Source organism: Oncorhynchus tshawytscha, linkage group LG28 (assembly GCF_018296145.1).
Source record: "Oncorhynchus tshawytscha isolate Ot180627B linkage group LG28, Otsh_v2.0, whole genome shotgun sequence".
NCBI classification, from domain to species: Eukaryota; Metazoa; Chordata; class Actinopteri; order Salmoniformes; family Salmonidae; genus Oncorhynchus; species Oncorhynchus tshawytscha.
Genome location: NC_056456.1, coordinates 36,081,276 through 36,105,933, shown reverse-complemented (window position 1 = coordinate 36,105,933; position 24,658 = coordinate 36,081,276). Strand labels below are relative to the sequence as shown.

General features: G+C 45.8%; 1 protein-coding gene across 1 annotated transcript; it reads right to left on the bottom strand.

The window, feature by feature from the left end:
• Nucleotides 1–3,294: 3,294 nt before the first annotated feature.
• Nucleotides 3,295–15,568, bottom strand: LOC112226403 (mitochondrial fission factor homolog A). The gene is made up of 8 exons (XM_042308191.1): nucleotides 15,402–15,568; nucleotides 14,076–14,157; nucleotides 12,168–12,377; nucleotides 8,214–8,392; nucleotides 7,351–7,436; nucleotides 5,953–6,123; nucleotides 4,998–5,076; nucleotides 3,295–4,498 (listed from the first exon to the last, which is right to left on the bottom strand). Exons 3-8 carry the CDS (start codon nucleotides 12,370–12,372, stop codon nucleotides 4,367–4,369), a joined length of 852 nt encoding a protein of 283 aa, XP_042164125.1. The 5' UTR covers nucleotides 12,373–12,377; nucleotides 14,076–14,157; nucleotides 15,402–15,568; the 3' UTR covers nucleotides 3,295–4,366.
• Between the last annotated feature and the right edge of the window lie 9,090 nt (nucleotides 15,569–24,658).

Genomic DNA, 24,658 nt, shown 5'->3' with positions numbered 1-24,658 from the left:
AAAGGTAAAATAAAAAAATATTTTAAAAAATTAAGGTCTAGGACCATGTAATGAAGGTCTAGGACCATGTGATGAAGACCTCTGACCATGCGATGAAGACCTCTGACCATGTGATGAAGACCTCTGACCATGTAATGAAGGCCTATGACCATGTAATGAAGGCCTATGACCATGTAATGAAGGCCTCTGACTCATTCATTACAAAAGCTTTGGGTGGCAAAAGCTTACCTCTTCATGTGTAATCTTCAGAATGTCTAGCAGCTTGGAAATAGAGTATTCAATTACTTCACTGTGGAGAGGAAGCATTCAACAGAGAAAAGTGGCCATCAGTCATTTCAATAACTCAACCAATCAATTAAATGTAATTTATATAGCCTTCTTTTACCATTACTTTGCCACAAAGTGCTTGGAAAGCCACTTGAACCTAAAGCTTTTTTCTATTGGAGAAGCCCACAGCAGTATAGACATGGTTATTGACTCAAAGGATGAGCTGGCGGATTAGGACGTTGCCACCACGTCTTCTGTTCCCCGTTTCACCAGGGGGGCTCCTCGCCATCCCCAAGAGCATTGAGAGCGTGAGTGAGTGTGAGAGAGGGGGAGGGAGACATGTCATGTCTTTGTGTGGTGGTTAGTGTGTGTTCAAGTCAACTGGGTGTGTTCAGGGTGTGTTCAGGGTTAGCATGCTACATAGAGGATTGGCTCACTGACCTGGATGATGGACACACCCATAAGCTTCAGGAGCTCACATATCTGAGGACACACTACAGAGGCACAGAGAGACAGGTCAAAAGTCCAACACAGGAAGACGGAAAACATGGGTGTATTCATTGAAACCAAGAATGAAGCACATAGTTGCAAGCAGTTGTAAAACATTCTTGGCTGTGATATATATTTTATTGTTATGTTTTTTTTCTGTATGTTTTTGTTTGTTATATTATGTGTTGTGCGAGGTTGGGGATTTAGTGGGGCCGCCAGGGGTATGTTTGGTATAGAAGGGGTTGTTAAGTAGGGTATTGTTATTTATCAATTGTATTGCCTTGATGTGATCCAATAAAAACAATTGTTCACAAAAAAACTTTTTTCAACGGCAACCGTTCACTCTAAACAGAAAACATTTTGCAATGAAAACGAGTTTCTATTGGACAAATGCAGGTATGTCGAGCCCCATTCCATTCTGTTTGCTTCTGTTGGCTTCCGTTTGGTTCCTAGTAAATAGACCCCTGATATGCGCAGTGATTGAATTCCAAATGTTCTCTTAAGTGTTCCTGAACGACTGGGGGAGCTCTAGCCTGCAGCCTGTGTGCTCTTCTCCAGCTGGAACGAAACAGGGATTTTACGGGATGTGTCAGGAAATTATACCATAAATACTGTACTGCACTACTTGTGAGGGTTCCATTTTGTGAGGTAGCCATTTTGTGAGGTAGCTATGGTTTCGGCTGTAGCTATGGTTTCGGCTGTAATTCTAAGAGTGCCACAAAACACAGCCCTTTTCTCCTCTGGAGGCTTCCCATCGAACACAAACACTGGCTTGATGTCATGCCCCAAGATGGTTAGCGTGCAAAAGAACATGCCTGTCACGTGACTAGGGCGAGAAGATGGGAACATGGGCGAGAAGATGGGAACATGGGTTGGAAACAGGGCCCCTTAATTCAGAGTTAGTTGACACAGAATAGAAACACATCCCAATTGTCTAAAGGGACCCCCTCTTCTACTGGGCTACAGTCTTCATCTGCACACTGAATTAACTGGACAAGTGAAAGTAAATAGCTGGCCGACAGCTGCCTTTCACCTGTCCTGTGATCTCAGATCAGTGCAGAGAAGAGGAAGCCACAGTGTTTTAATGTTATCAACTATGCCAATGGTTCGGGTAAGCTGCTCAAGAAGTAAGAAATTACAGCTCACCTAGGGTACTGAAGATGAAGATTGGGTACTGCAGTGAGAAACTGGTTCAGGTGTCCAACGCAAGGACCTTTCCTAAAATTGAAACAAACATATTTAATTTTTTATTTATTTATTTAACCTTTATTTAACCAGGTAAGCTAGTTGAGAACAAGTTCTCATTCACAACTGCGACCTGGCCAAGATAAAGCAAAACAGTGTGACAGAAACAACAACACAGAGTTACACATGGAATAAACAAGCGTACAGTCAATAACACAACAGAAAAAAAGTATATATACAGTGTGTGCAAATGGCGTGAGGAGGTAAGGCAATAAATAGGCCACAGTAGCAAAGTAATTACAATTTAGCAAATTAACACTGGAGTGATAGATGAACAGATGAAGGTGTGTAAGTAGGGATACTGGTATGCAAAAGAGCAGCAAAGTAAAATAGAACAATTTGGGGATGAGGTAGGTAGATTGGGTGGGCTATTTACAGATGGACTATGTACAGCTGCAGCGATCGGTTAGCTGCTCAGATAGCTGATGTTTAAATTTAGTGAAGGAAATGTAAGTCTCCAGAGAACTGGAACGAAAGGCGGCCAAAGGAGGTGTTGGCTTTGGGGATGACCAGTGAGATATACCTGCTGGAGAGCGTGCTACGGGTGGGTGTTGTTATCATGACCAGTGAGCTGAGATAAGGCGGAGCTTTACCTAGCATAGACTTATAGATGACCTGGAGCCAGTGGGTCTGGCGACGAATATGTAGCGAGGGCCAGCCGACGAGAGCATACAGGTCGCAGTGGTGGCTGGTATAAGGCTCTTTGGTAACAAAACGTGGCACTGTGATGGACTGCATCCAATTTGCTGAGTAGAGTATTGGAAGGACTGTATTAGTCAAATGTGTCAACTCAATGAGCAGCAAACCTGCAGATCATACATCCAACTAGGCCCATGTGTGCCCCATGCCAATAGATATGGGACATCTATTGGCTAACACTTGACCAGCAAGCTAGTTTGCTACTTTTGAATAATGCCTTGTCCGGTAGCTTCAATGTTGGGGAGAAGACTAGTCAACTCTAATGCGGGGCGCAAGGATGCTCCATAACATTACACATGTTAGGATGAGATGAATCACATATGGAGGAGGTCAAAGTTGATACTAGTAGTACAGATGAAAGGGGGAGATTCTAGTAGGAGCGAACTGCATGCTAGCTAGATAAACTGTCGGCTAACCGTTGTAAGCATGCACACTTACCCGTGTAATCGCAGATCTCTTTGTAAGAAATGGCACCAGGTGCGTTGTGGCGCAACAATTATAAAGCCAACAGCAGTTGTGTGTGAAATCTTTTTTTTTCTTCTTTTCTTTACACTAATCTACCAATAGGGGGCAGGATAGGGTAGAGAACAACAGATCATCCTTTTCAACCACACATCATTTATTACAGTAAAATATTTATACAATCCATTGATATTACAAGAAAATAGATAAATAAATGCACAAATAAATGTTCAACTAAAGAAAACAAAATAAAATAAAACGTTTTTCAACTAAAGATGCCAGTTTTGTGCAGCAAAAACAGCGCCTGATTAATACAGAACATACTCACATTTGTCGCAATGTTTCTTTGCTCATATATTCCACAAGATACATATTTAATCCTATAAAATATGAGTTCAAACTATTTTTTCCCACACAGGGCAATTACATCATACAGTGCTAAGGACCTCATTGGATGAGAATGAATAGACATTTAGACTAACGCTCCGCTTCCTGCCAACATCGAGGTAGGAGAGAAATAAATAGTCAACCCACACCATAAAATGGAGCAATGGTATGAATCCCTTCACACAGGATGTGCAAACTAAATGCTTACATTTGGGGAAATCTCAACACTGGTTTCCTTTGCCTGTATCCTCGTCATTTCATCAGCCTCACTGATTCAGGCAATCTGGATTGATGGGGACAGCCAAGACATATTTTTAACCAACAGATTAGGCCGTCGGAGTTGTCATAGATACCATCACCCTGCCCTTCCACAATTGAGTTTTGCTCCAGACAGGTGGGTCCACCCCAAAGTGATGACAGACACCCGTCTCGATCAATGTGAGAAGACTTGAAATAAACAAGATGGCGGTGTACACGTTGTTGGATAACTTCACGGATCATAAAAAGTATTTATTTTAATAACAGAGCATTTAAAACAAAACAAAATGTCATGGATCCCCTTGCACCCTGGACAAGGACATTTTATGAGACTCCTGTTTCTACTAATAGAGAATGAGGACAGTATCGCCAAACTAAGGTTGGTCTGAAATGTTCTGTGCTACACCAAAACAGTACCTAACCGTTAACTCCCAGTATATTACAGAAAAACATTGTTTTGATTAAATCACATTATCTGGTGTTACAATCTGTAGATAGAATTGAGATATTTCTGGTTAAAATGACAGTGTAGGACCTGGTCATTGGGTTCCGTGCGGTTCTAACGCCGGAACCAGATCCAGGTATTGATGAGCCAGAACGCCACGGTGGCGGAGTAGAGAATCACCTCTCGCTTGGAGCGCTCCTTGTTCTCCTCCTCCAGTAGCTGGAGACGTCGGTTCAGCTTCACAATCTGAATAAGAAAGATGAATGTAGAGAATCAGTATGTTAAAAAAAATTGATGATTCATCAGAACAGTTGATTCAGTCCATTTAAGTGAATGAAATGCAATTCAGTTTGGTGGATTTGAAAACTCCTTATAGAGACCATTTTAATCTTTCTTCATTGGGAGAGTGTCAATTCCACATAAATTCAGGACATCCCCAAAATGTCATTTCCTGAACTGAAATGGAATTGACTCAATTTATACATTACATACACATCAGTGGTGGCTGGTGGCACTTTAAAAGGGGAGGACGGGCTCATAATAATGTCGAAGGAAATGAATGGAATGTGTTTGATACCTTTCCATTCACTATTATGAGCTATCCTCCCCTCACCAGCCTCTTCTGATACCCATTATGTGTTAGCTACAGTCATTCATTTGCTCAATATATCAATTGGAAGGTAATCAATCATTTAATAAATATAATTGGATAGGAGGGTAACACAGGGTACAATGCTTTGACTACCTGTCGCCGTAGTGACGAGGCGTCCACTAAGCCTGAATCGTCAGGGGTCATGTCCACGTCGAGGGTCACGTGACCAGCCCTACAGGAAACAAAAAGAAGAACATATTTATAATACGACGGGAACATAAATGGATTTAACATATATGGAAAAGTTACATTTGAATGGTTACTGGCTGCAGTAAAATGCATTTCCCCTACTGATGGACTGGATTTTCCTTGGTTAGTAACAGTGTAAATACTCGACTCAGAACATTTGAATGGTCTTTCAACTTAAAAAAAAAACACTGTTTTAGTGGCGCTAAACACGCCATCGCCACTCCGAGCTCAGCTTCATTATTGACAGGGTAAGTACAGGCTTTGTGCCAATACAGCTGTATTTGAGCTAACAGAGGCGATCATGAGCCAACTCTATGCAGTCTAATGCTATTCCATTAAAACACACACACACACACACACACACACACACACACACACACACACACACACACACACACACACACACACACACACACACACACACACAAACTGTTGACAGTAGCTACGCACTACAGCCTACTTAGAGATAATAGATCTTTATCTCATCCTAGCTTAGAGTAAGCATGAGGCACACACTGACTACTCCTGAAGTATGCACTAACTAGCACACTTTCTCACATAGATGTTATTTACAAGGGTGGAAACTCCTTCCAGTCGATGTTCACAGCAGTCTTATGCTTTTAAAACCTCTTAGGGAGAGGCGGGACGCAAATGTCTCAACTGGCCAATCGATGTTCACAGCAGTCTTATGCTTTTAAAACCTCTTAGGGAGAGGCGGGACGCAAATGTCTCAACTGGCCAATCGATGTTCACAGTCTTATGCTTTTAAATCCATGACCGGGAGCGTAGGAAAAAGGGTGAAAAAAATAATATTTCAGGATGCAATATTGTGTGTGGCTGAGGAGATCAAGGGGGTCACCTGCGGTGGATGTCGACCTCCAGGACCTCGAGGACCTGCTGGTAGGCCCGGCGTGTGGTGCATTGGATATAGGACAACAACCCTCCAGCACTGTACTGTAGGTTCACCACGTCCTCAGGGGTACACAGTGGGGGACAGGCACGGAGAGGGGGCGACGGGGACAGGGTTACACTGAGAGACAGAAGGGGGGAAAAATTGAAAGAAGGTAGAGAGATAGACAAACAGAGGAAGAGGCAAAGACATGTTTTTTTATTTGACCTTTTTATTTAACTAGGCAAGTCAGTTAAAGAACAAATTCTTATTTTCAATGACGGCCTAGGAACAGTGGGTTAACTGCCTTGTTCAGGGGCAGAACGACAAATTTTTACCTTGTCAGTTCGGAGATTCAATCTTGCAACCTTTCGGTTACTAGTCCAAATCTCTAACCACTATGTCAAGGAATCGAGAGAGATGCAGAGAGAGAGGCATTTTATAGTCTCTCGCGACTAATCTTGGCAACGCAGAACCAAATCTGGGCTCCGGCCAACTACTTGATTTGGTTCGGCGGGGGGGAGCAGATCCAGAGCAGATCCTCTTTGGTAGCAACACAGTCTTGTGCAAGTCCGTGGGCCAAATATCCTCTCCCCTTTCTGGAACTCAAAAGATGCTAGGTGCATCCCCACAAAATTAGGATGAGTCCAAAACCAGCGCACTGGAAGAAATGTTGCACATTACCTATCAAATCCCACAGTCTCCGTGGAAAGATGTAACATTTGAATGTTTCGTCCTCATGAGATTCTTCCTGTGACAGATGACATTGAAATGTTAAAGGGGAAACGTTTGGTGATAAAGCCCCAGAGTCGGATTAACTCAACTTTACATTTTTGTCATTTAGCAGACGCTCTTATCCAGAGCGACTTACAAGAGCAATTAGGGTTAAGTGCCTTGCTCAAGGGCACATCAGCAGATTTTTCACCTAGTCGGTGAGGGGATTCGAACCAGCGATCCTTTCCAGCGGTTGTTGTTTTTTTACGAATCATGATCTCGCCAAAGTGGTGCTAAAAGTGGGAACAGGGAATCTAACCGGAAAATTATCTAATAAACACTGGTTATCTGCAAAATAGTCGCATTGAAAATAATTGTCATATACCTCCATGGTGTTAGCATGCAGCATATACAAATATTGTAAAAATGGGGACTTTCCAGAAAGGATGGGGCTAGGAAGGGTCTTTGACAGTGGGGGTGCGTGGACTTGTTAGTTAAGATTTGAAAGCCTTTTTGCCCCAAGAACCAAATTAAAGAGCTGGGCAGCGCACACGCAAGATCTGGTTCTGGGTGCTGAAATTAGGCATTTCATAACTACGAGAAAGAAAGCGATGAGTCTTCCAATGCTTCCCTCACACCTGGACTGGTGCTTACCTTACGTGGGTTCTGTTGGCCGGGCCGCTCTGGCGGATGCTGGTGTTATCGCTCACTGTGCGCTCCCTCAGCAACCGAGAGTGGACCTGTGTATGGGGCACATCAGGGATGTATGATGGGATCGCTATATTTTCATTTTAGCCTTACATTTGAAAGTGATACTACATTTCTAATTAGGCAGAAATAGTCCTAACGGGTAACTAGGGAGTAACTGACAACTGTTGGTCTACTTTTTATTACCACCTTTTCTTTGGTCCAATTGGTAGTTACTGTCTTGTCTCATCGCTGCAACACAACCCAACCAAGCCGCACTGCTTCTTGACACAATGCCCACTTAACTCGGAAGCCAGCCGCACCAATGTGTCGGAGGAAACAACGTGCACCTGGCGACTGTGTCAGTGTGCACTGCGCCCGGCATGCCACAAGAGTCTCTAGTGTGCGATTGGACAAGGACATCCCTGCCGGCCAATCCCTCCCCAATCCCGGACAATGCTGGACCAATTGTGCGCCGCCCAATGGGTCATGGCCGGCTGCAACAGAGCCTGGACTCGAACTCAGAATTTCTAGTGGCACAGCTAGACCTTAGTGCCTTAGACCACTACGCCACTCGGGAGGCCTGGGTTGGTCTACTTACCCGCTGATTAGTGTTAGCATCGTAGCGTGACTAACAATGAAAAACCGGACCCAGGTTAGCATGCTCCAAATAGAATGCTCCAAATAGAATGCTCCAAATAGAATGCTCCAAATAGAATGCTCCAAATAGAATGCTCCAAATAGAAAAGCTTTTTTTTGTTGTAGAACATTTAGAACCATTTATGACTCTGTGTAGTTCTAATGAAGTCACACCGTTGACACAAACTCACCCCCTGGTTGGCGTGGGCCTGTGGTGTGGGAGCCTGGTCCGTCTCCAGGGAGTCCAGGGAATGTTCGTTGAGGGTGAGGACACGTGGCGGCGCCTTCATGTCAAGTAAATCCACAGGAGGAATGGACTGGATCAGGTCTAGGTCTCTGGGCCGGGAGTAACGGGCGTCACCATCGTCCCCTGGAGATGGCGGAAGGAGGACAGTGTCATGTTCATTAGTCATCTAACGGAAGAAAACAGACTGAAACAGGGGAGGACTAGCTGGACTTGTCAGCACAATGACTCAACAGGGATTTGGACTGACCTACTGAGAACCAGATGGCTCTGTCCAGGTTTCCCCACAGACAACTAGATGGCTCTGTCCAGGTTTCCCCACAGACAACCAGATGGCTCTGTCCAGGTTTCCCCACAGACAACCAGATGGCTCTGTCCAGGTTTCTCCACAGACAACCAGATGGCTCTGTCCAGGTTTCCCCACAGACAACCAGATGGCTCTCTCCAGGTTTCCCCACAGACAACCAGATGGCTCTCTCCAGGTTTCCCCACAGACAACCAGATGGCTCTCTCCAGGTTTCCCCACAGACAACCAGATGGCTCTCTCCAGGTTTCCCCACAGACAACCAGATGGCTCTGTCCAGGTTTCCCCACAGACAACCAGATGGCTCTGTCCAGGTTTCCCCACAGACAACCAGATGGCTCTGTCCAGGTTTCCCCACAGACAACTAGATGGCTCTGTCCAGGTTTCCCCACAGACAACTAGATGGCTCTGTCCAGGTTTCCCCACAGACAACCAGATGGCTCTGTCCAGGTTTCCCCACAGACAACCAGATGGCTCTCTCCAGGTTTCCCCACAGACAACCAGATGGCTCCGTCCAGGTTTCCCCACAGACAACCAGATGGCTCTCTCCAGGTTTCCCCACAGACAACCAGATGGCTCTCTCCAGGTTTCCCCACAGACAACCAGATGGCTCTCTCCAGGTTTCCCCACAGACAACCAGATGGCTCTCTCCAGGTTTCACCACAGACAACCAGATGGCTCTCTCCAGGTTTCCCCACAGACAACCAGATGGCTCTCTCCAGGTTTCCCCACAGACAACCAGATGGCTCTCTCCAGGTTTCCCCACAGACAACCAGATGGCTCTCTCCAGGTTTCCCCACAGACAACTAGATGGCTCTCTCCAGGTTTCCCCACAGACAACCAGATGGCTCTCTCCAGGTTTCCCCACAGACAACCAGATGGCTCTCTCCAGGTTTCCCCACAGACAACCAGATGGCTCTCTCCAGGTTTCCCCACAGACAACTAGATGGCTCTCTCCAGGTTTCCCCACAGACAACCAGATGGCTCTCTCCAGGTTTCCCCACAGACAACCAGATGGCTCTCTCCAGGTTTCCCCACAGACAACCAGATGGCTCTCTCCAGGTTTCCCCACAGACAACCAGATGGCTCTCTCCAGGTTTCCCCACAGACAACCAGATGGCTCCGTCCAGAGAGCAGACACCGCTCACCTGCTATCACAATCCTCTCTGGTACATGTATCATGTAGACCAGGGGCTCCAAAACCTTTTCCCTCCTGCTTCACTTCCAGCATTGGGGAACATCCCGTGTCACCTCTATTCCCATACGCACAAGCATTGTTCATGACACAAACTGCTCACACCACTCATTGGCGTAAAGGTAGGTAGCATAGTGGTTAGAGCATTGGACTAGTAGCCGGAAAGTTGCAAGATCGAATCCCCGAGCTGACAAGGTAAAAATCTGTCATTCAGCCCCTGAACAAGGAAGTTAACCCACTGTTCCTAGGCCTTCATTGAAAATAAGAATTTGTTCTTAACTGACTTGCCAACTGTAGATAAATAAAGGTAAAAATAATAACATTTGGCGCACGTGACAAATAAACTTTGATTTGATTCCCAAACCATCACAACTGGGTTGAGGTCAGGTGATTGCGGAGGCCAGGTCTGATGCAGCACTCCATCACTCTCCTTCTTGGTCAAATAACCCTTACACAGCCTGGAGGTGTGTTGGGCTATTGTCCTGTTGAAAAACAAATGATAATCCCACTAAGCACACACCAGATGGGATGGTGTATCGCTGCAGAATGATGTGGTAGCCATGCTGGTTAATAAGTGTGCCTTTAATTCTAAATAAATCACAGACGGTGTCACCAGCAAAGCACCCCCACACCATCACACCTCCTCCTCCATGCTTCACAGTGAAAAATACACATGCAGAGATCGTCTCACAAAGACACGGCGGTTGGAACCAAACATCTCCAATTTGGACTCCAGACTAAAGGACAAATTTCCACCAGTTTAATATCCATTGCTCGTGTTTCTTGGCCCAAGCAAGTCTCTTCTTCTTATTGGCGTCCTTTAGTAGTGGTTCTTTGCAGCAATTCCATCATGGAGGCCTGATGTACACAGCAACTGAACAGTTGATGTTGAGATGTCTTACTTCTACTCTGAAGCATTTATTTGGGCTGCAATTTCTGAGACTGGTAACTCTAATGAACTTATCCTCTGCAGCAGAGGTAATTCTGGGTCTTTCATTCCTGTGGCGGTCCTCATGAGAGTCAGTTTCAAATCAAATCATATTGGTCACATACACATGGTTAGCAGATGTTAATGCGAGTGTAGCGAAATGCTTGTGCTTTTAGTTCCAACCATACAGTAATATCCAACAAGTAATCTAACAATTTCACAACTACCTTTTGCACACAAGTGTAAAGGAATGAATAAGTATATGTACATATAAATATATGGATGAGTGATGGCCGTGCGGCATAGGCAAGATGCAGTAGATGGTAGAGTACAGTATATACATATGAGATGAGTAATGTAGGGTATGTAAACATGATATAAAGTGGTATTGTTTAAAGTGACAGGTGATAGTTATTACATCCAATTTTTAATTATTAAGTAGCTAGAGATTTGAGTCTGTATGTTGGCAGCAGCCACTCAAGTAGGAAACAACATCTCCACCCTGCTGATCCTCAACACTGGGGCCTCACAAGGGTGCGTTCTCAGCCCTCTCCTGTATTCCCTGTTCACCCATGACTGCGTGGCCATGCACGCCTCCAACTCAATCATCAAGTTTGCAGACGACACTACAGTGGTAGGATTGATTACCAACAACGACGAGACGCCCTACAGGGAGGAGGTGAGGGCCCTCGGAGTGTGGTGTCAGGCAAATAACCTCACACTCAACAAAACAAAGGAGATGATCGTGGACTTCAGGAAACAGCAGAGGGAGCACCCACCTATCCACATCGACGGGACAGTAGTGGACAAGGTGGAAAGTTTTAAGTTCCTCGGCGTACACATCACGACAAACTGAAATGTTCCACCCTCACAGACAGCGTGGTGAAGAAGGCGCAACAGTGCCTCTTCAACCTCAGGAGGCTGAAGAAATTTGGCTTGTCACTGAAAACACTCACAAACTTTTACAGATGCACAATTGAGAGCATCCTGTCGGGCTGTATCAGCGCCTGGTACGGCAACTGCTCCGGCCCACAACCGTAAGTCTCTGCAGAGGGTAGTGAGGTCTGCACAACGCATCACCAGGGGCAAACCAACTGCCCTCCAGGACACCTACACCCCCCGATGTCACAGGAAGGCCAAAAAGATCATCAAGGACAACAACCACCCGAGCCACTGTCTGTTCACCCGGCTATCATCCAGAAGGCGGGGTCAGTACAAGTGCATAATTTTGATTTGTTTAACACTTTTTTGGTTACTACATGATTCCATATGTGTTATTACATAATGTTGATGTCTTGACTATTATTCTACAATGTAGAAAATAGTACAAATAAAGAAAACCCCTTGAAATCAGTAGGTTTTCTAAAACTTTTGACCGGTAGTGTAAATTCATCAAAATAAAACTTTTGGGGGGGCTCCAGGGGGGGCCTCCCCACAATTTGGGAACGACTGACGTAGACCACACACTGCTCACCTGCTATCACGATCCTCTCTGGTACATGCATCATGTGGGGGACCAGGGGCTGAGACAGCAGCCCATGTTGGTTTTCGGGGGCCACTTTGAGTGTGTCGGGGATGCGCATGCGTTGGCTGATACCCTCGGTGTACTGCAGTTCATAGTGGATCCGATTCATCTCTGCCTCTTCCGAAGAGGAAGAGGGGAAGGTTGCCACACTCATCCAGCCTTGTAATAACAACAAAAGCCTCAATAATCAAACATTTAAAAAATGTTAATGTTCTAAGTTAAATGATCATGTAGGCTACCATTTATATGGGCTAACTAACATAGTACTGTTTTGTGTACTTATGGTTATTAATAGCCTGATACCTCTGCTTAATCCAAAACAAGCATGGTTTTATTTATACTGAACAAAAATATACATGTAAAGGGTTGGTTCCATGTTTCATGAGCTAAAACAAAAAATACCAGACATTTTTCCATATGCACAAAATGCTTATTTATCTCAGATTTTGTGCACACGTGTTCACATCCCTGTCAGTGAACATTTCTCCTTTGCCAAGATAATTGATCCACCTGACAGGTGTGGCATATCAAGAAGATGATTAAACAGCATGATCATTACACAGGTACAATTTGTGCTGGGGACAATAAAAGGCCACTCTAAAATGTGCAGTTTTGTCACACAACACAATTCCACAGATGTCTCTGTTTTTGAGTGAGCTAACAATTGGCATGCTGACTGCAGGAATGTCCACCAGAGCTGCTGCCAGAGAATGAATTGTTAATTTCTCTACCATAAGCCGCCTCCAATGTCGTTTAAGAGAATTTGGCAGTACGTCCACCGGCTTCACAACCGCGTGTAACCACGCCAGCCCAGGACCTCCACATCCGGCTTCTTCACCTGCGGGATCGTCTGAGACCAGCCACCCTGACAGCTGATGAAACTGTCTGAATAATTTTTGCACAAACTGTCTCAGGGAAGCTCATATTTTTTTATAAATGTTTTATTTTATTTAACCTTTATTTATCTGTGTGCTCTTCGTCCTCAGTAGGGTCTTGACCTGACTGCAGTTCGGCGTCATAACCGACTTCAGTGGGCAAATGCTCACCTTCGATGGCCACTAGCACACTGGGGAAGTCTGCTCTTCACGGATGAATTCCAGTTTCAACTGTACCAGGCAGCTGGCAGACAGCGTGTATGGTGTCGTGTGGGTGAGCGGTTTACTGACGCCAACGTTGTGAACCGAGAGTCTGATGGTGGTGGTGGGGTTATGGTATGGGCAGGCATAAACTACGGACAACGAGAACAATTGCATTTTATCGATGGCAATTTGAATGCACAGATATAACGTGACGAAATCCTGAGGCCCATTGTCGTGCCATTTATCCTCCGCCATCACCATGTTTCAGCATGATAATGCACGGCCCCATGTCGCAAGGATCTGTACACAATTTATGGAAGATGAAAATGTCCCAGTTATTCCATAGCCTGCATACTCATACATGTCACCCATTGAGCATTTTTGGGATGCTCTGGAAGGATGTGTACGACACATTGCTCCAGTTCCCGCCAATATCCAGCAACTTTGCACAGCCATTGAAGAGGAGTGGGACAACATTCCACAGGCCACAATCAACAGCCTGATCAACTCTATGCGTTGCATGAGGCAAATGGTGGTCACACCAGAAAATTACTGGTTTTCTGATCCACACCCCAACTTCTTTTTGAAAGGTATCTGTGACCAACAGATGCATATCTGCATATATGAACTGTAACTAAAATCGTTGAAATTGTTGCATGTTGCGTTTATATTTTTGTGTAGTGTGGCTATGGAATTGTAAAGCAATTATGTGAGGGCTCCAGATCTGGTGTTCTTATGGCTTAGTTAATGGAAAACTCCACCACATTTTTCAACTGACCTGGTCTTGGCGATACTTTCTTTGTTCTCGATTTGGAAGAAAAGTGTATCTCATAAATGTCCCGGTCCAGATGCAAGTAGTACTACAAAAAAAAAAAAAAAAATTCAGAAAGATGTTAAATCCATGTTTTGTACCGCATTAGGGGGTTCCTTGTCATTTTAGCTGCCTGCACATCTAGCATTTCCCAGTATCTTTACAGGAACTAGTTGCTTCTGTGACACCCCCGCGTCCACATGTAGATGACAGCCATCACACAGCGCGACCAAAACAAAGATATGCACACATGCCAGATGCCATTTCTCACTAGGTTTTATTGCATTCTATAAATAATTGACATTCTTGTTACCAACTCCTAATCATGTCATAATGACTTCATGCAAAATGAACACGTAGGCTACCATTTTAATTATGTATTTTTATTTTTTAAACCTTTTTTAACTAGGCACGTCAGTTAAGAACAAATTCGTATTTATAATGACGACCTACCCCGGCCTGTCCCTAACCCGGACTACGCTGGGCTATTTGTGTGCCGCCCTATGGGACTCCTGATCGCGGCTGGTTGTGATACAGCCCGGGATCGAACCAGTGTCTGCAGTGACGCCTCTAGCACTGAGATGCAGTGCCTTAGCCCCAGTGGCCTAACTGTTGTTTGTTTTCCTACTAATGGTAAATAATAGCCAGATACCTCATGCTTAAATCCTAAACAAACATGGACTGAAATTAGCTGGCAGTAATTGTTTTAACGTGCTATTCAGAATCCTTGGGACAACTCCCCTAAACGAAGTTGATAGTGCAAATGGTTATGGTTAGGTAAGGGTTAATGTTAGGGTTTTAGGACATGGACGTCCCAAGGATCCCAAGTAGCAATGCCCTTGGCTCAACTGCGTGGCTCAGACAGTGGATTACTTGACCATTACAGACAGTGAGCAATGACGCTGGAAAGCACCGTGTGGCTGTGATATTTGAGACTCGTATCAAACAATGACAACTAGTGTGAAGATAATACTAATTAGTTAACATTTTCAGTCTATCCCCATATCAGGCTAGCTAGCCATTTGAAAGTCTAACCAGGTAACGTTAGCTATATTGTTTCGACGCTTTGCCAACAGGGCATTCAGTCCTCGGCTGACTGGATAATTGTAAGACAAGCCAGACGAAATGTTGTTGTTGTTGTTTTTTTGTTGCTAACGGTAAACGTTAACAAAGGCGTGCATGAAAAAAATAATTATTGTTGCAAGTAACTATAGCTAGCTAACGTTAACTGGCTTGGAAGTTAGCTACATACATTTTCTCACGACGGTGAAGGCGAAATATTCAGACGCTTACCCGTTGTATTTTTCTTCGTCGAAACTGCAGATTTCATAAGCTAAATGATAACATTTTAATTACAGTGTGTTTTATGTTCTCCTTGTGCTGCTTATCATCAACCAACCACATGAACCTGTAGTAGTCCACACTACCGGGTAGGGGAGTACCACATGAACCTGTAGTAGGGGAGTACCACATGAACCTGTAGTAGGGGAGTACCACATGAACCTGTAGTAGGGGAGTACCACATGAACCTGTAGTAGGGGAGTACCACATGAACCTGTAGTAGGGAGTACCACATGAACCTGTAGTAGGGGAGTACCACATGAACCTGTAGTAGGGGAGTACCACATGAACCTGTAGTAGGGGAGTACCACATGAACCTGTAGTAGAGTACTGAACCTGTAGTAGACACTACTGGGTAAGGGAGTACCACATGAACCTGTAGTAGGGGAGTACCACATGAACCTGTAGTAGACACTACCGGGTAGGGGAGTACCGCATGAACCTGTAGTAGGGGAGTAACACATGAACCTGTAGTAGGGGAGTACCACATGAACCTGTAGTAGGGGAGTACCACATGAACCTGTAGTAGGGAGTACCACATGAACCTGTAGTAGGGAGTACCACATGAACCTGTAGTAGGGGAGTACCACATGAACCTGTAGTAGGGGAGTACCGCATGAACCTGTAGTAGACACTATCGTGTAGGGAGTACCACATGAACCTGTAGTAGACACTACTGGGTAAGGGAGTACCACATGAACCTGTAGTAGGGAGTACCACATGAACCTGTAGTAGGGGAGTACCACATGAACCTGTAGTAGACACTACCGGGTAGGGGAGTACCGCATGAACCTGTAGTAGGGGAGTAACACATGAACCTGTAGTAGGGGAGTACCACATGAACCTGTAGTAGGGGAGTACCGCATGAACCTGTAGTAGGGAGTACCGCATGAACCTGTAGTAGGGAGTACCGCATGAACCTGTAGTAGGGGAGTACCACATGAACCTGTAGTAGGGGAGTACCACATGAACCTGTAGTAGGGGAGTACCACATGAACCTGTAGTAGGGGAGTACCACATGAACCTGTAGTAGACACTATCGTGTAGGGGAGTACCGCATGAACCTGTAGTAGTCGACACTACCGGGTAGGGGAGTACCACATGAACCTGTAGTAGACACTACTAGGTAGGGGAGTACCACATGAACCTGTAGTAGACACTATCGTGTAGGGGAGTACCGCATGAACCTGTAGTAGGGGAGTACCGCATGAACCTGTAGTAGGGGAGTACCGCATGAACCTGTAGTAGGGGAGTACCGAGTACCGCATGAACCTGTAGTAGGGGAGTACCGCATGAACCTGTAGTAGGGGAGTACCGCATGAACCTGTAGTAGGGGAGTACCACATGAACCTGTAGTAGGGGAGTACCACATGAACCTGTAGTAGGGGAGTACCACATGAACCTGTAGTAGACACTACCGGGTAGGGGAGTACCACATGAACCTGTAGTAGGGGAGTACCACATGAACCTGTAGTAGGGGAGTACCACATGAACCTGTAGTAGGGGAGTACCGCATGAACCTGTAGTAGTCGACACTATCGTGTAGGGGAGTACCGCATGAACCTGTAGTAGTCGACACTATCGTGTAGGGGAGTACCGCATGAACCTGTAGTAGGGGAGTACCGCATGAACCTGTAGTAGGGGAGTACCGCATGAACCTGTAGTAGGGGAGTACCGCATGAACCTGTAGTAGGGGAGTACCGCATGAACCTGTAGTAGGGAGTACCACATGAACCTGTAGTAGGGGAGTACCACATGAACCTGTAGTAGACACTACCGGGTAGGGGAGTACCACATGAACCTGTAGTAGGGGAGTACCACATGAACCTGTAGTCGACACTACCGGGTAGGGGAGTACCGCATGAACCTGTAGTAGGGGAGTACCGCATGAACCTGTAGTAGGGGAGTACCACATGAACCTGTAGTAGACACTACCGGGTAGGGGAGTACCACATGAACCTGTAGTAGGGGAGTACCACATGAACCTGTAGTAGGGAGTACCACATGAACCTGTAGTAGACACTATCGTGTAGGGGAGTACCGCATGAACCTGTAGTAGGGGAGTACCGCATGAACCTGTAGTAGGGGAGTACCGCATGAACCTGTAGTAGGGGAGTACCACATGAACCTGTAGTAGGGGAGTACCACATGAACCTGTAGTAGGGGAGTACCACATGAACCTGTAGTAGACACTACCGGGTAGGGGAGTACCACATGAACCTGTAGTACCACATGAACCTGTAGTAGGGGTACCACATGAACCTGTAGTAGGGGAGTACCACATGAACCTGTAGTAGGGGAGTACCGCATGAACCTGTAGTAGTCGACACTATCGTGTAGGGGAGTACCGCATGAACCTGTAGTAGTCGACACTATCGTGTAGGGGAGTACCGCATGAACCTGTAGTAGGGGAGTACCGCATGAACCTGTAGTAGGGGAGTACCGCATGATACTGTAGTAGGGGAGTACCGCATGAACCTGTAGTAGGGGAGTACCACATGAACCTGTAGTAGACACTATCGTGTAGGGGAGTACCGCATGAACCTGTAGTAGACACTACTGGGTAGGGGAGTACCACATGAACCTGTAGTAGACACTATCGTGTAGGGGAGTACCGCATGAACCTGTAGTAGTCGTCACTACCGGGTAGGGGAATACCGCATGAACCTGTAGTAGACACTACTGGGTAGGGGAGTACCACATGAACCTGTAGTAGTCGACACTACCGGGTAGGGGAGTACCACATGAACCTGTAGTAGACACTACTGGGTAGGGGAGTACCGCATGAACCTGTAGTAGGGGAGTACCACATGAACCTGTAGTAGGGGAGTACCACATGAACCTGTAGTAGTCGACACTACCGGGTAGGGGAGTACCACATGAACCTGTAGTAGGGGAGTACCACATGAACCTGTAGTAGGGGAGTACCACATGAACCTGTAGTAGGGGAGTACCACATGAACCTGTAGTAGGGGAGTACCACATGAACCTGTAGTAGGGGAGTACCACATGAACCTGTAGTAGACACTATCGTGTAGGGGAGTACCGCATGAACCTGTAGTAGTCGACACTACCGGGTAGGGGAGTACCACATGAACCTGTAGTAGACACTACTGGGTAAGGGAGTACCGCATTAACCTGTAGTAGGGGAGTACCGCATGAACCTGTAGTAGGGGAGTACCGCATGAACCTGTAGTAGGGGAGTACCGCATGAACCTGTAGTAGGGGAGTACCGCATGAACCTGTAGTAGGGGAGTACCACATGAACCTGTAGTAGGGGAGTACCACATGAACCTGTAGTAGGGGAGTACCACATGAACCTGTAGTAGGGGAGTACCACATGAACCTGTAGTAGGGGAGTACCACATGAACCTGTAGTAGTCGACACTATCGTGTAGGGGAGTACCGCATGAACCTGTAGTAGTCGACACTACTGGGTAGGGGAGTACCGCATGAACCTGTAGTAGACACTACCGGGTAGGGGAGTACCGCATGAACCTGCAGTAGGGGAGTACCACATGAACCTGTAGTAGGGGAGTACCACATGAACCTGTAGTAGACACTACCGGGTAGGGGAGTACCGCATGAACCTGTAGTAGGGGAGTACCACATGAACCTGTAGTAGGGGAGTACCACATGAACCTGTAGTAGTCAACACTACCGGGTAGGGGAGTACCACATGAACCTGTAGTAGGGGAGTACCACATGAACCTGTAGTAGGGGAGTACCACATGAACCTGTAGTAGTCAACACTACCGGGTAGGGGAGTACCACATGAACCTGTAGTTGTCAACACTACCGGGTAGGGGAGTACCAGCTAGCTACGAAATGTTAGCATGTAGCGTCATTCATTCATTCATTGTAGTAGTAATTTATTTTATTTATTTATTTTACCTTTATTTAACCAGGTAGGCAAGTTGAGAACAAGTTCTCATTTACAATTGCGACCTGGCCAAGATAAAGCAAAGCAGTTCGACAGATACAACGACACAGAGTTACACATGGAGTAAAACAAACATACAGTCAATAATACAGTATAAACAAGTCTATATACAATGGCAAACCAATCATTGTGTCAACGGTATAGTATCTTGCTATCTTCAAAAGTGCATTTCGAAATTAGCACATTGCTAGACATTACTTGACACGTTTCACTAACTGGTGTGAGTTTGCATTAGTTCACTTAGTAGCCAAGTTACTAACATAACACATCTTTCAACTCTAGGACAAGAATCACACATACACAGAGCGTACAAAATGTCAAGGACACCTGCTCTTTTCATATGACAGACTGGCCAGGTGAAAGCTATGATCCATTATTGATGTCACTTGCTAAATCCAAGTCAGTCAGTGTTGATGAAGTGGAGGAGGCAGGTTAAATAATTATTTTTAAGCCTTGAGACAATTGAGACATGGATTGTGTATGGGTGCTATTCAGAGGGTGAAGGGGAAAGACTATTTATCCGTCCATTTTTTAACGGGTATTCTTCCTGGGATCCTGCAAAATTAAGGAAGTTTTACCATTTTAAAAACATTACAATACATTCACAGATTTCACAACACATTGTGTTCCCTCAGAGCTCTACTCCACTGCTACCGCATATCTACAATACAAAATCAATAGGTATGTGTGTGTGTATAGTGCATATGTTATCGTGTGTATGCATGTGCCTGTGCCTGGGCTCCCGAGTGGTGCAGCGGTCTAAGGCACTGCATCTCAGTGCTAGAGGCGTCACTACAGTCCCTGGTTCAATTTCAGGCTGTATCACATCCAGCTGTGAAGAACTGCAAAACTGCTGGGTTTTTCAAGCTCAACTGTTTCCTGTGTGTAGCTAGAACCCAAAGGACACTCAGCCAACTTGGCATAACTGTGGGAAGCATTGGGGCGGCAGGTAGCCTAGTGGTTAGACCATTGGGCCAGCAACCAAAAGGTTGCTAGATCAAATCCCTAAGTTGACAAGGTAAAAATCTGTTGTTCTGCCCCTGAGCAAGGCAGTTAACCCACCTAGGCCATCATTTTAAATAAGATATTTGTTCTTAACTGACTTGCCTAGTTAAATAAAGGTTCAATAAAATGACCTAATAATAAATACAATTCCCCAATATGACCTCTGTCTCTCTTCCATCTTTTCTTCTTTCTCAGCATTTCAAAAGAAAAATACTTTTAACAACAGGAGGTAACAAATCGGAAGAATGAGTATGGAACTACAGTGTGGACATTTGAACATAATACCTTGTAGTCATCCACCAAAAATATTAAAAATAGTATTGACAAGCCAGAAATCTTGCTTGTTTGTAGGTGACCAAATACTTATTTTCCACCATAATTTGCAAATAAATTCATAAAAAAATCCTATAATGTGATTTTATGGAATTCTTTTCCTAATTTTGTCTGTCATAGTTGAAGTGTACCTATGATGAAAATTACAGGCCTCTCTCATCTTTTTAAGTGGGAGAACTTGCACAATTGGTGGCTGACTAAATACTTTTTTGCCCCACTGTACATTAGCAGCTACAGATTGTTCAGACAGAAGCTACCATTAGTCAAAAGGTCAAAGTCTACCGTTTTCAACTCAAGATAACTTGCAAAGAGGCACGTTTTAGCACCATCTGCCACGTAGAGCTGGAAACAGACCAGTCTATATTAATGAAGCTTTTCTTTCTGTTTTGGCTTGATATCTACCCTTAATTGGCCCTGGGAACATAAAATAGCCATATCACTCTCTCACAACCGCCCTAAAATTCACGTAAACCAGCCATTCACTGATTGCAACCTTGTACTTATCATACATATTTGTCTCAGTAATTTAAGTGTTTACTCTGTCAGAAAAACGCTTAACAATCGTGACCCTACGTTCACTAAAATGAAGATTGCGAGCTCACCGACCAAGTCTAATATGTCAGTCAAACTGCACTTGTGATCTGGCTGTCTGTCCCCAAAGCTCTCTCTCCTTGCCAAACCTTTTGTGATGTCATGCCTGTAACTGTGACAACACAGTTAGACAAAAAACTTACTAGAGTAGGAGCAAATAATTATTGGGCTTGCACTCCGTACACTCTCGTAATTTTTTTTTCACATACAAACTCACCATATAAATTTGCAACGCTGAATTGTTGAACAGCATTTTGCTGAAAAATATCTCATGAGAATTCTCCTCAGAATTAAGACAGGTGTCATTTGTATGTAGCAGTTCAGTTTGGAGTCAGTGTTTGCTGATTTAGGCCAACAGATGGCGCTTGATATCTGCGCTTTCAATTTAACTTGTTTTGGGTGTGAAACTACGTAGGTGGCCATAACTATCGATATCATTAATGCAGTGTATGGAAAGAGGGTTATCTGTTAAAAGCTGATGAATCGGAATGTGTGTAGGCTATGACAAGAAAGCGCTGAGCTCCAATTCACCAATCATCTGGGGCTTATGCAGTAAGTTCCCCGAGCGGCACAGCGGTCTAAGATACTCATCTCACTACAGACCCTGGTTCGATTCCCCGGCTGTATCACAGCGGTCTAAGATACTGCATCTCACTACAGACCCTGGTTCCATTCCAGGCTGTATCACAACCGGCACGGTAACCACAGTGCATCTCCTAGTCAACACGGTAACCACAGTGCACCTCCTAGTCAACACGGTAACCACAGTGCATCTCCTAGTCAACACGGCAACCACTGTGCATCCCCTAGTCAACACGGTAACCACAGTGCATCTCCTAGTCAACACGGTAACCACAGTGCATCTCCTAGTCAACACGGTAACCACAGTGCATCTCCTAGTCAACACGGTAGCCACTGTGCATCTCCTGGTCAACACGGTAACCACAGTGCATCTCCTAGTCAACACGGTAACCACAGTGCATCTCCTGGTCAACACGGTAACCACAGTGCATCTCCTGGTCAACACGGTAACCACAGTGCATCTCCTGGTCAACACGGTAACCACAGTGCATCTCCTAGTCAACACGGTAACCACAGTGCATCTCCTGGTCAACACGGTAACCACAGTGCATCTCCTGGTCAACACGGTAACCACAGTGCATCGCCTGGTCAACACGGTAACCACAGTGCATCTCATGGTCAACACGGTAACCACAGTGCATCTCCTGGTCGACTCTTTAACCACAGTGCATCTCCTGGTCAACACAGTAACCACAGTGCATCTCATGGTCAACACGGTAACCACAGTGCATTTCCTGGTCAACTCTTTAACCACAGTGCATCTCCTGGTCAACATGGTAACCACAGTGCATCTCATGGTCAACACGGTAACCACAGTGCATCTCCTGGTCAACTCTTTAACCACAGTGCATCTCCTGGTCAACACGGTAACCACAGTGCATCTCATGGTCAACACGGTAACCACAGTGCATCTCCTGGTCAACCTAACCACAGTGCATCTCCTGGTCAACACGGTAACCACAGTGCATCTCCTAGTCAACACGGTAGCCACTGTGCATCTCCTGGTCAACACGGTAACCACAGTGCATCTCCTGGTCAACACGGTAACCACAGTGCATCACCTGGTCAACACGGTAACCACAGTGCATCTCATGGTCAACACGGTAACCACAGTGCATCTCCTGGTCAACTCTTTAACCACAGTGCATCTCCTGGTCAACACGGTAACCACAGTGCATCTCATGGTCAACACGGTAACCACAGTGCATCTCCTGGTCAACTCTTTAACCACAGTGCATCTCCTGGTCAACACGGTAACCACAGTGCATCTCCTGGTCAACTCTTTAACCACAGTGCATCTCCTGGTCAACACGGTAACCACAGTGCATCCCCTAGTCAACACGGTAACCACAGTGCATCTCCTAGTCAACACGGTAACCACAGTGCATCTCCTAGTCAACACGGTAACCACAGTGCATCTCCTAGTCAACACGGTAGCCACTGTGCATCTCCTGGTCAACACGGTAACCACAGTGCATCTCCTAGTCAACACGGTAACCACATTGCATCTCCTGGTCAACACGGTAACCACAGTGCATCTCCTGGTCAACACGGTAACCACAGTGCATCGCCTGGTCAACACGGTAACCACAGTGCATCTCATGGTCAACACGGTAACCACAGTGCATCTCCTGGCCAACTCTTTAACCACAGTGCATCTCCTGGTCAACACGGTAACCACAGTGCATCACATGGTCAACACGGTAACCACAGTGCATCTCCTGGTCAACTCTTTAACCACAGTGCATCTCCTGGTCAACACGGTAACCACAGTGCATCTCATGGTCAACACGGTAACCACAGTGCATCTCCTGGTCAACCTAACCACAGTGCATCTCCTGGTCAACACGGTAACCACAGTGCATCTCCTAGTCAACACGGTAGCCACTGTGCATCTCCTGGTCAACACGGTAACCACAGTGCATCTCCTGGTCAACACGGTAACCACAGTGCATCGCCTGGTCAACACGGTAACCACAGTGCATCTCATGGTCAACACGGTAACCACAGTGCATCTCCTGGTCAACTCTTTAACCACAGTGCATCTCCTGGTCAACACGGTAACCACAGTGCATCTCATGGTCAACTCTTTAACCACAGTGCATCTCCTGGTCAACACGGTAACCACAGTGCATCCCAGTCAACACGGTAACCACAGTGCATCTCCTGGTCAACACGGTAACCACAGTGCATCTCCTAGTCAACACGGTAACCACAGTGCATCTCCTAGTCAACACGGTAGCCACTGTGCATCTCCTGGTCAACACGGTAACCACAGTGCATCTCCTAGTCAACACGGTAACCACATTGCATCTCCTGGTCAACACGGTAACCACAGTGCATCTCCTGGTCAACACGGTAACCACAGTGCATCGCCTGGTCAACACGGTAACCACAGTGCATCTCATGGTCGACACGGTAACCACAGTGCATCTCCTGGCCAACTCTTTAACCACAGTGCATCTCCTGGTCAACACGGTAACCACAGTGCATCTCATGGTCAACACGGTAACCACAGTGCATCTCCTGGTCAACTCTTTAACCACAGTGCATCTCCTGGTCAACACGGTAACCACAGTGCATCTCATGGTCAACACGGTAACCACAGTGCATCTCCTGGTCAACTCTTTAACCACAGTGCATCTCCTGGTCAACACGGTAACCACAGTGCATCTCATGGTCAACACGGTAACCACAGTGCATCTCCTGGTCAACCGGTAACCACAGTGCATCTCCTGGTCAACACGGTAACCAC

Coding starts and splice junctions, on each gene's coding strand:
- LOC112226403 (XM_042308191.1), bottom strand. CDS start 12,372: ATGAGTGTGGCAACCTTCCCCTCTTCCTCTTCGGAAGAGGCAGAGATG. Junction 7,437..8,213: donor AGGCCCACGCCAACCAGGGG/GTGAGTTTGTGT, acceptor CCCCATACACAG/GTCCACTCTCGGTTGCTGAG. Junction 4,499..4,997: donor CCTCGTCACTACGGCGACAG/GTAGTCAAAGCA, acceptor TTTCTTATTCAG/ATTGTGAAGCTGAACCGACG.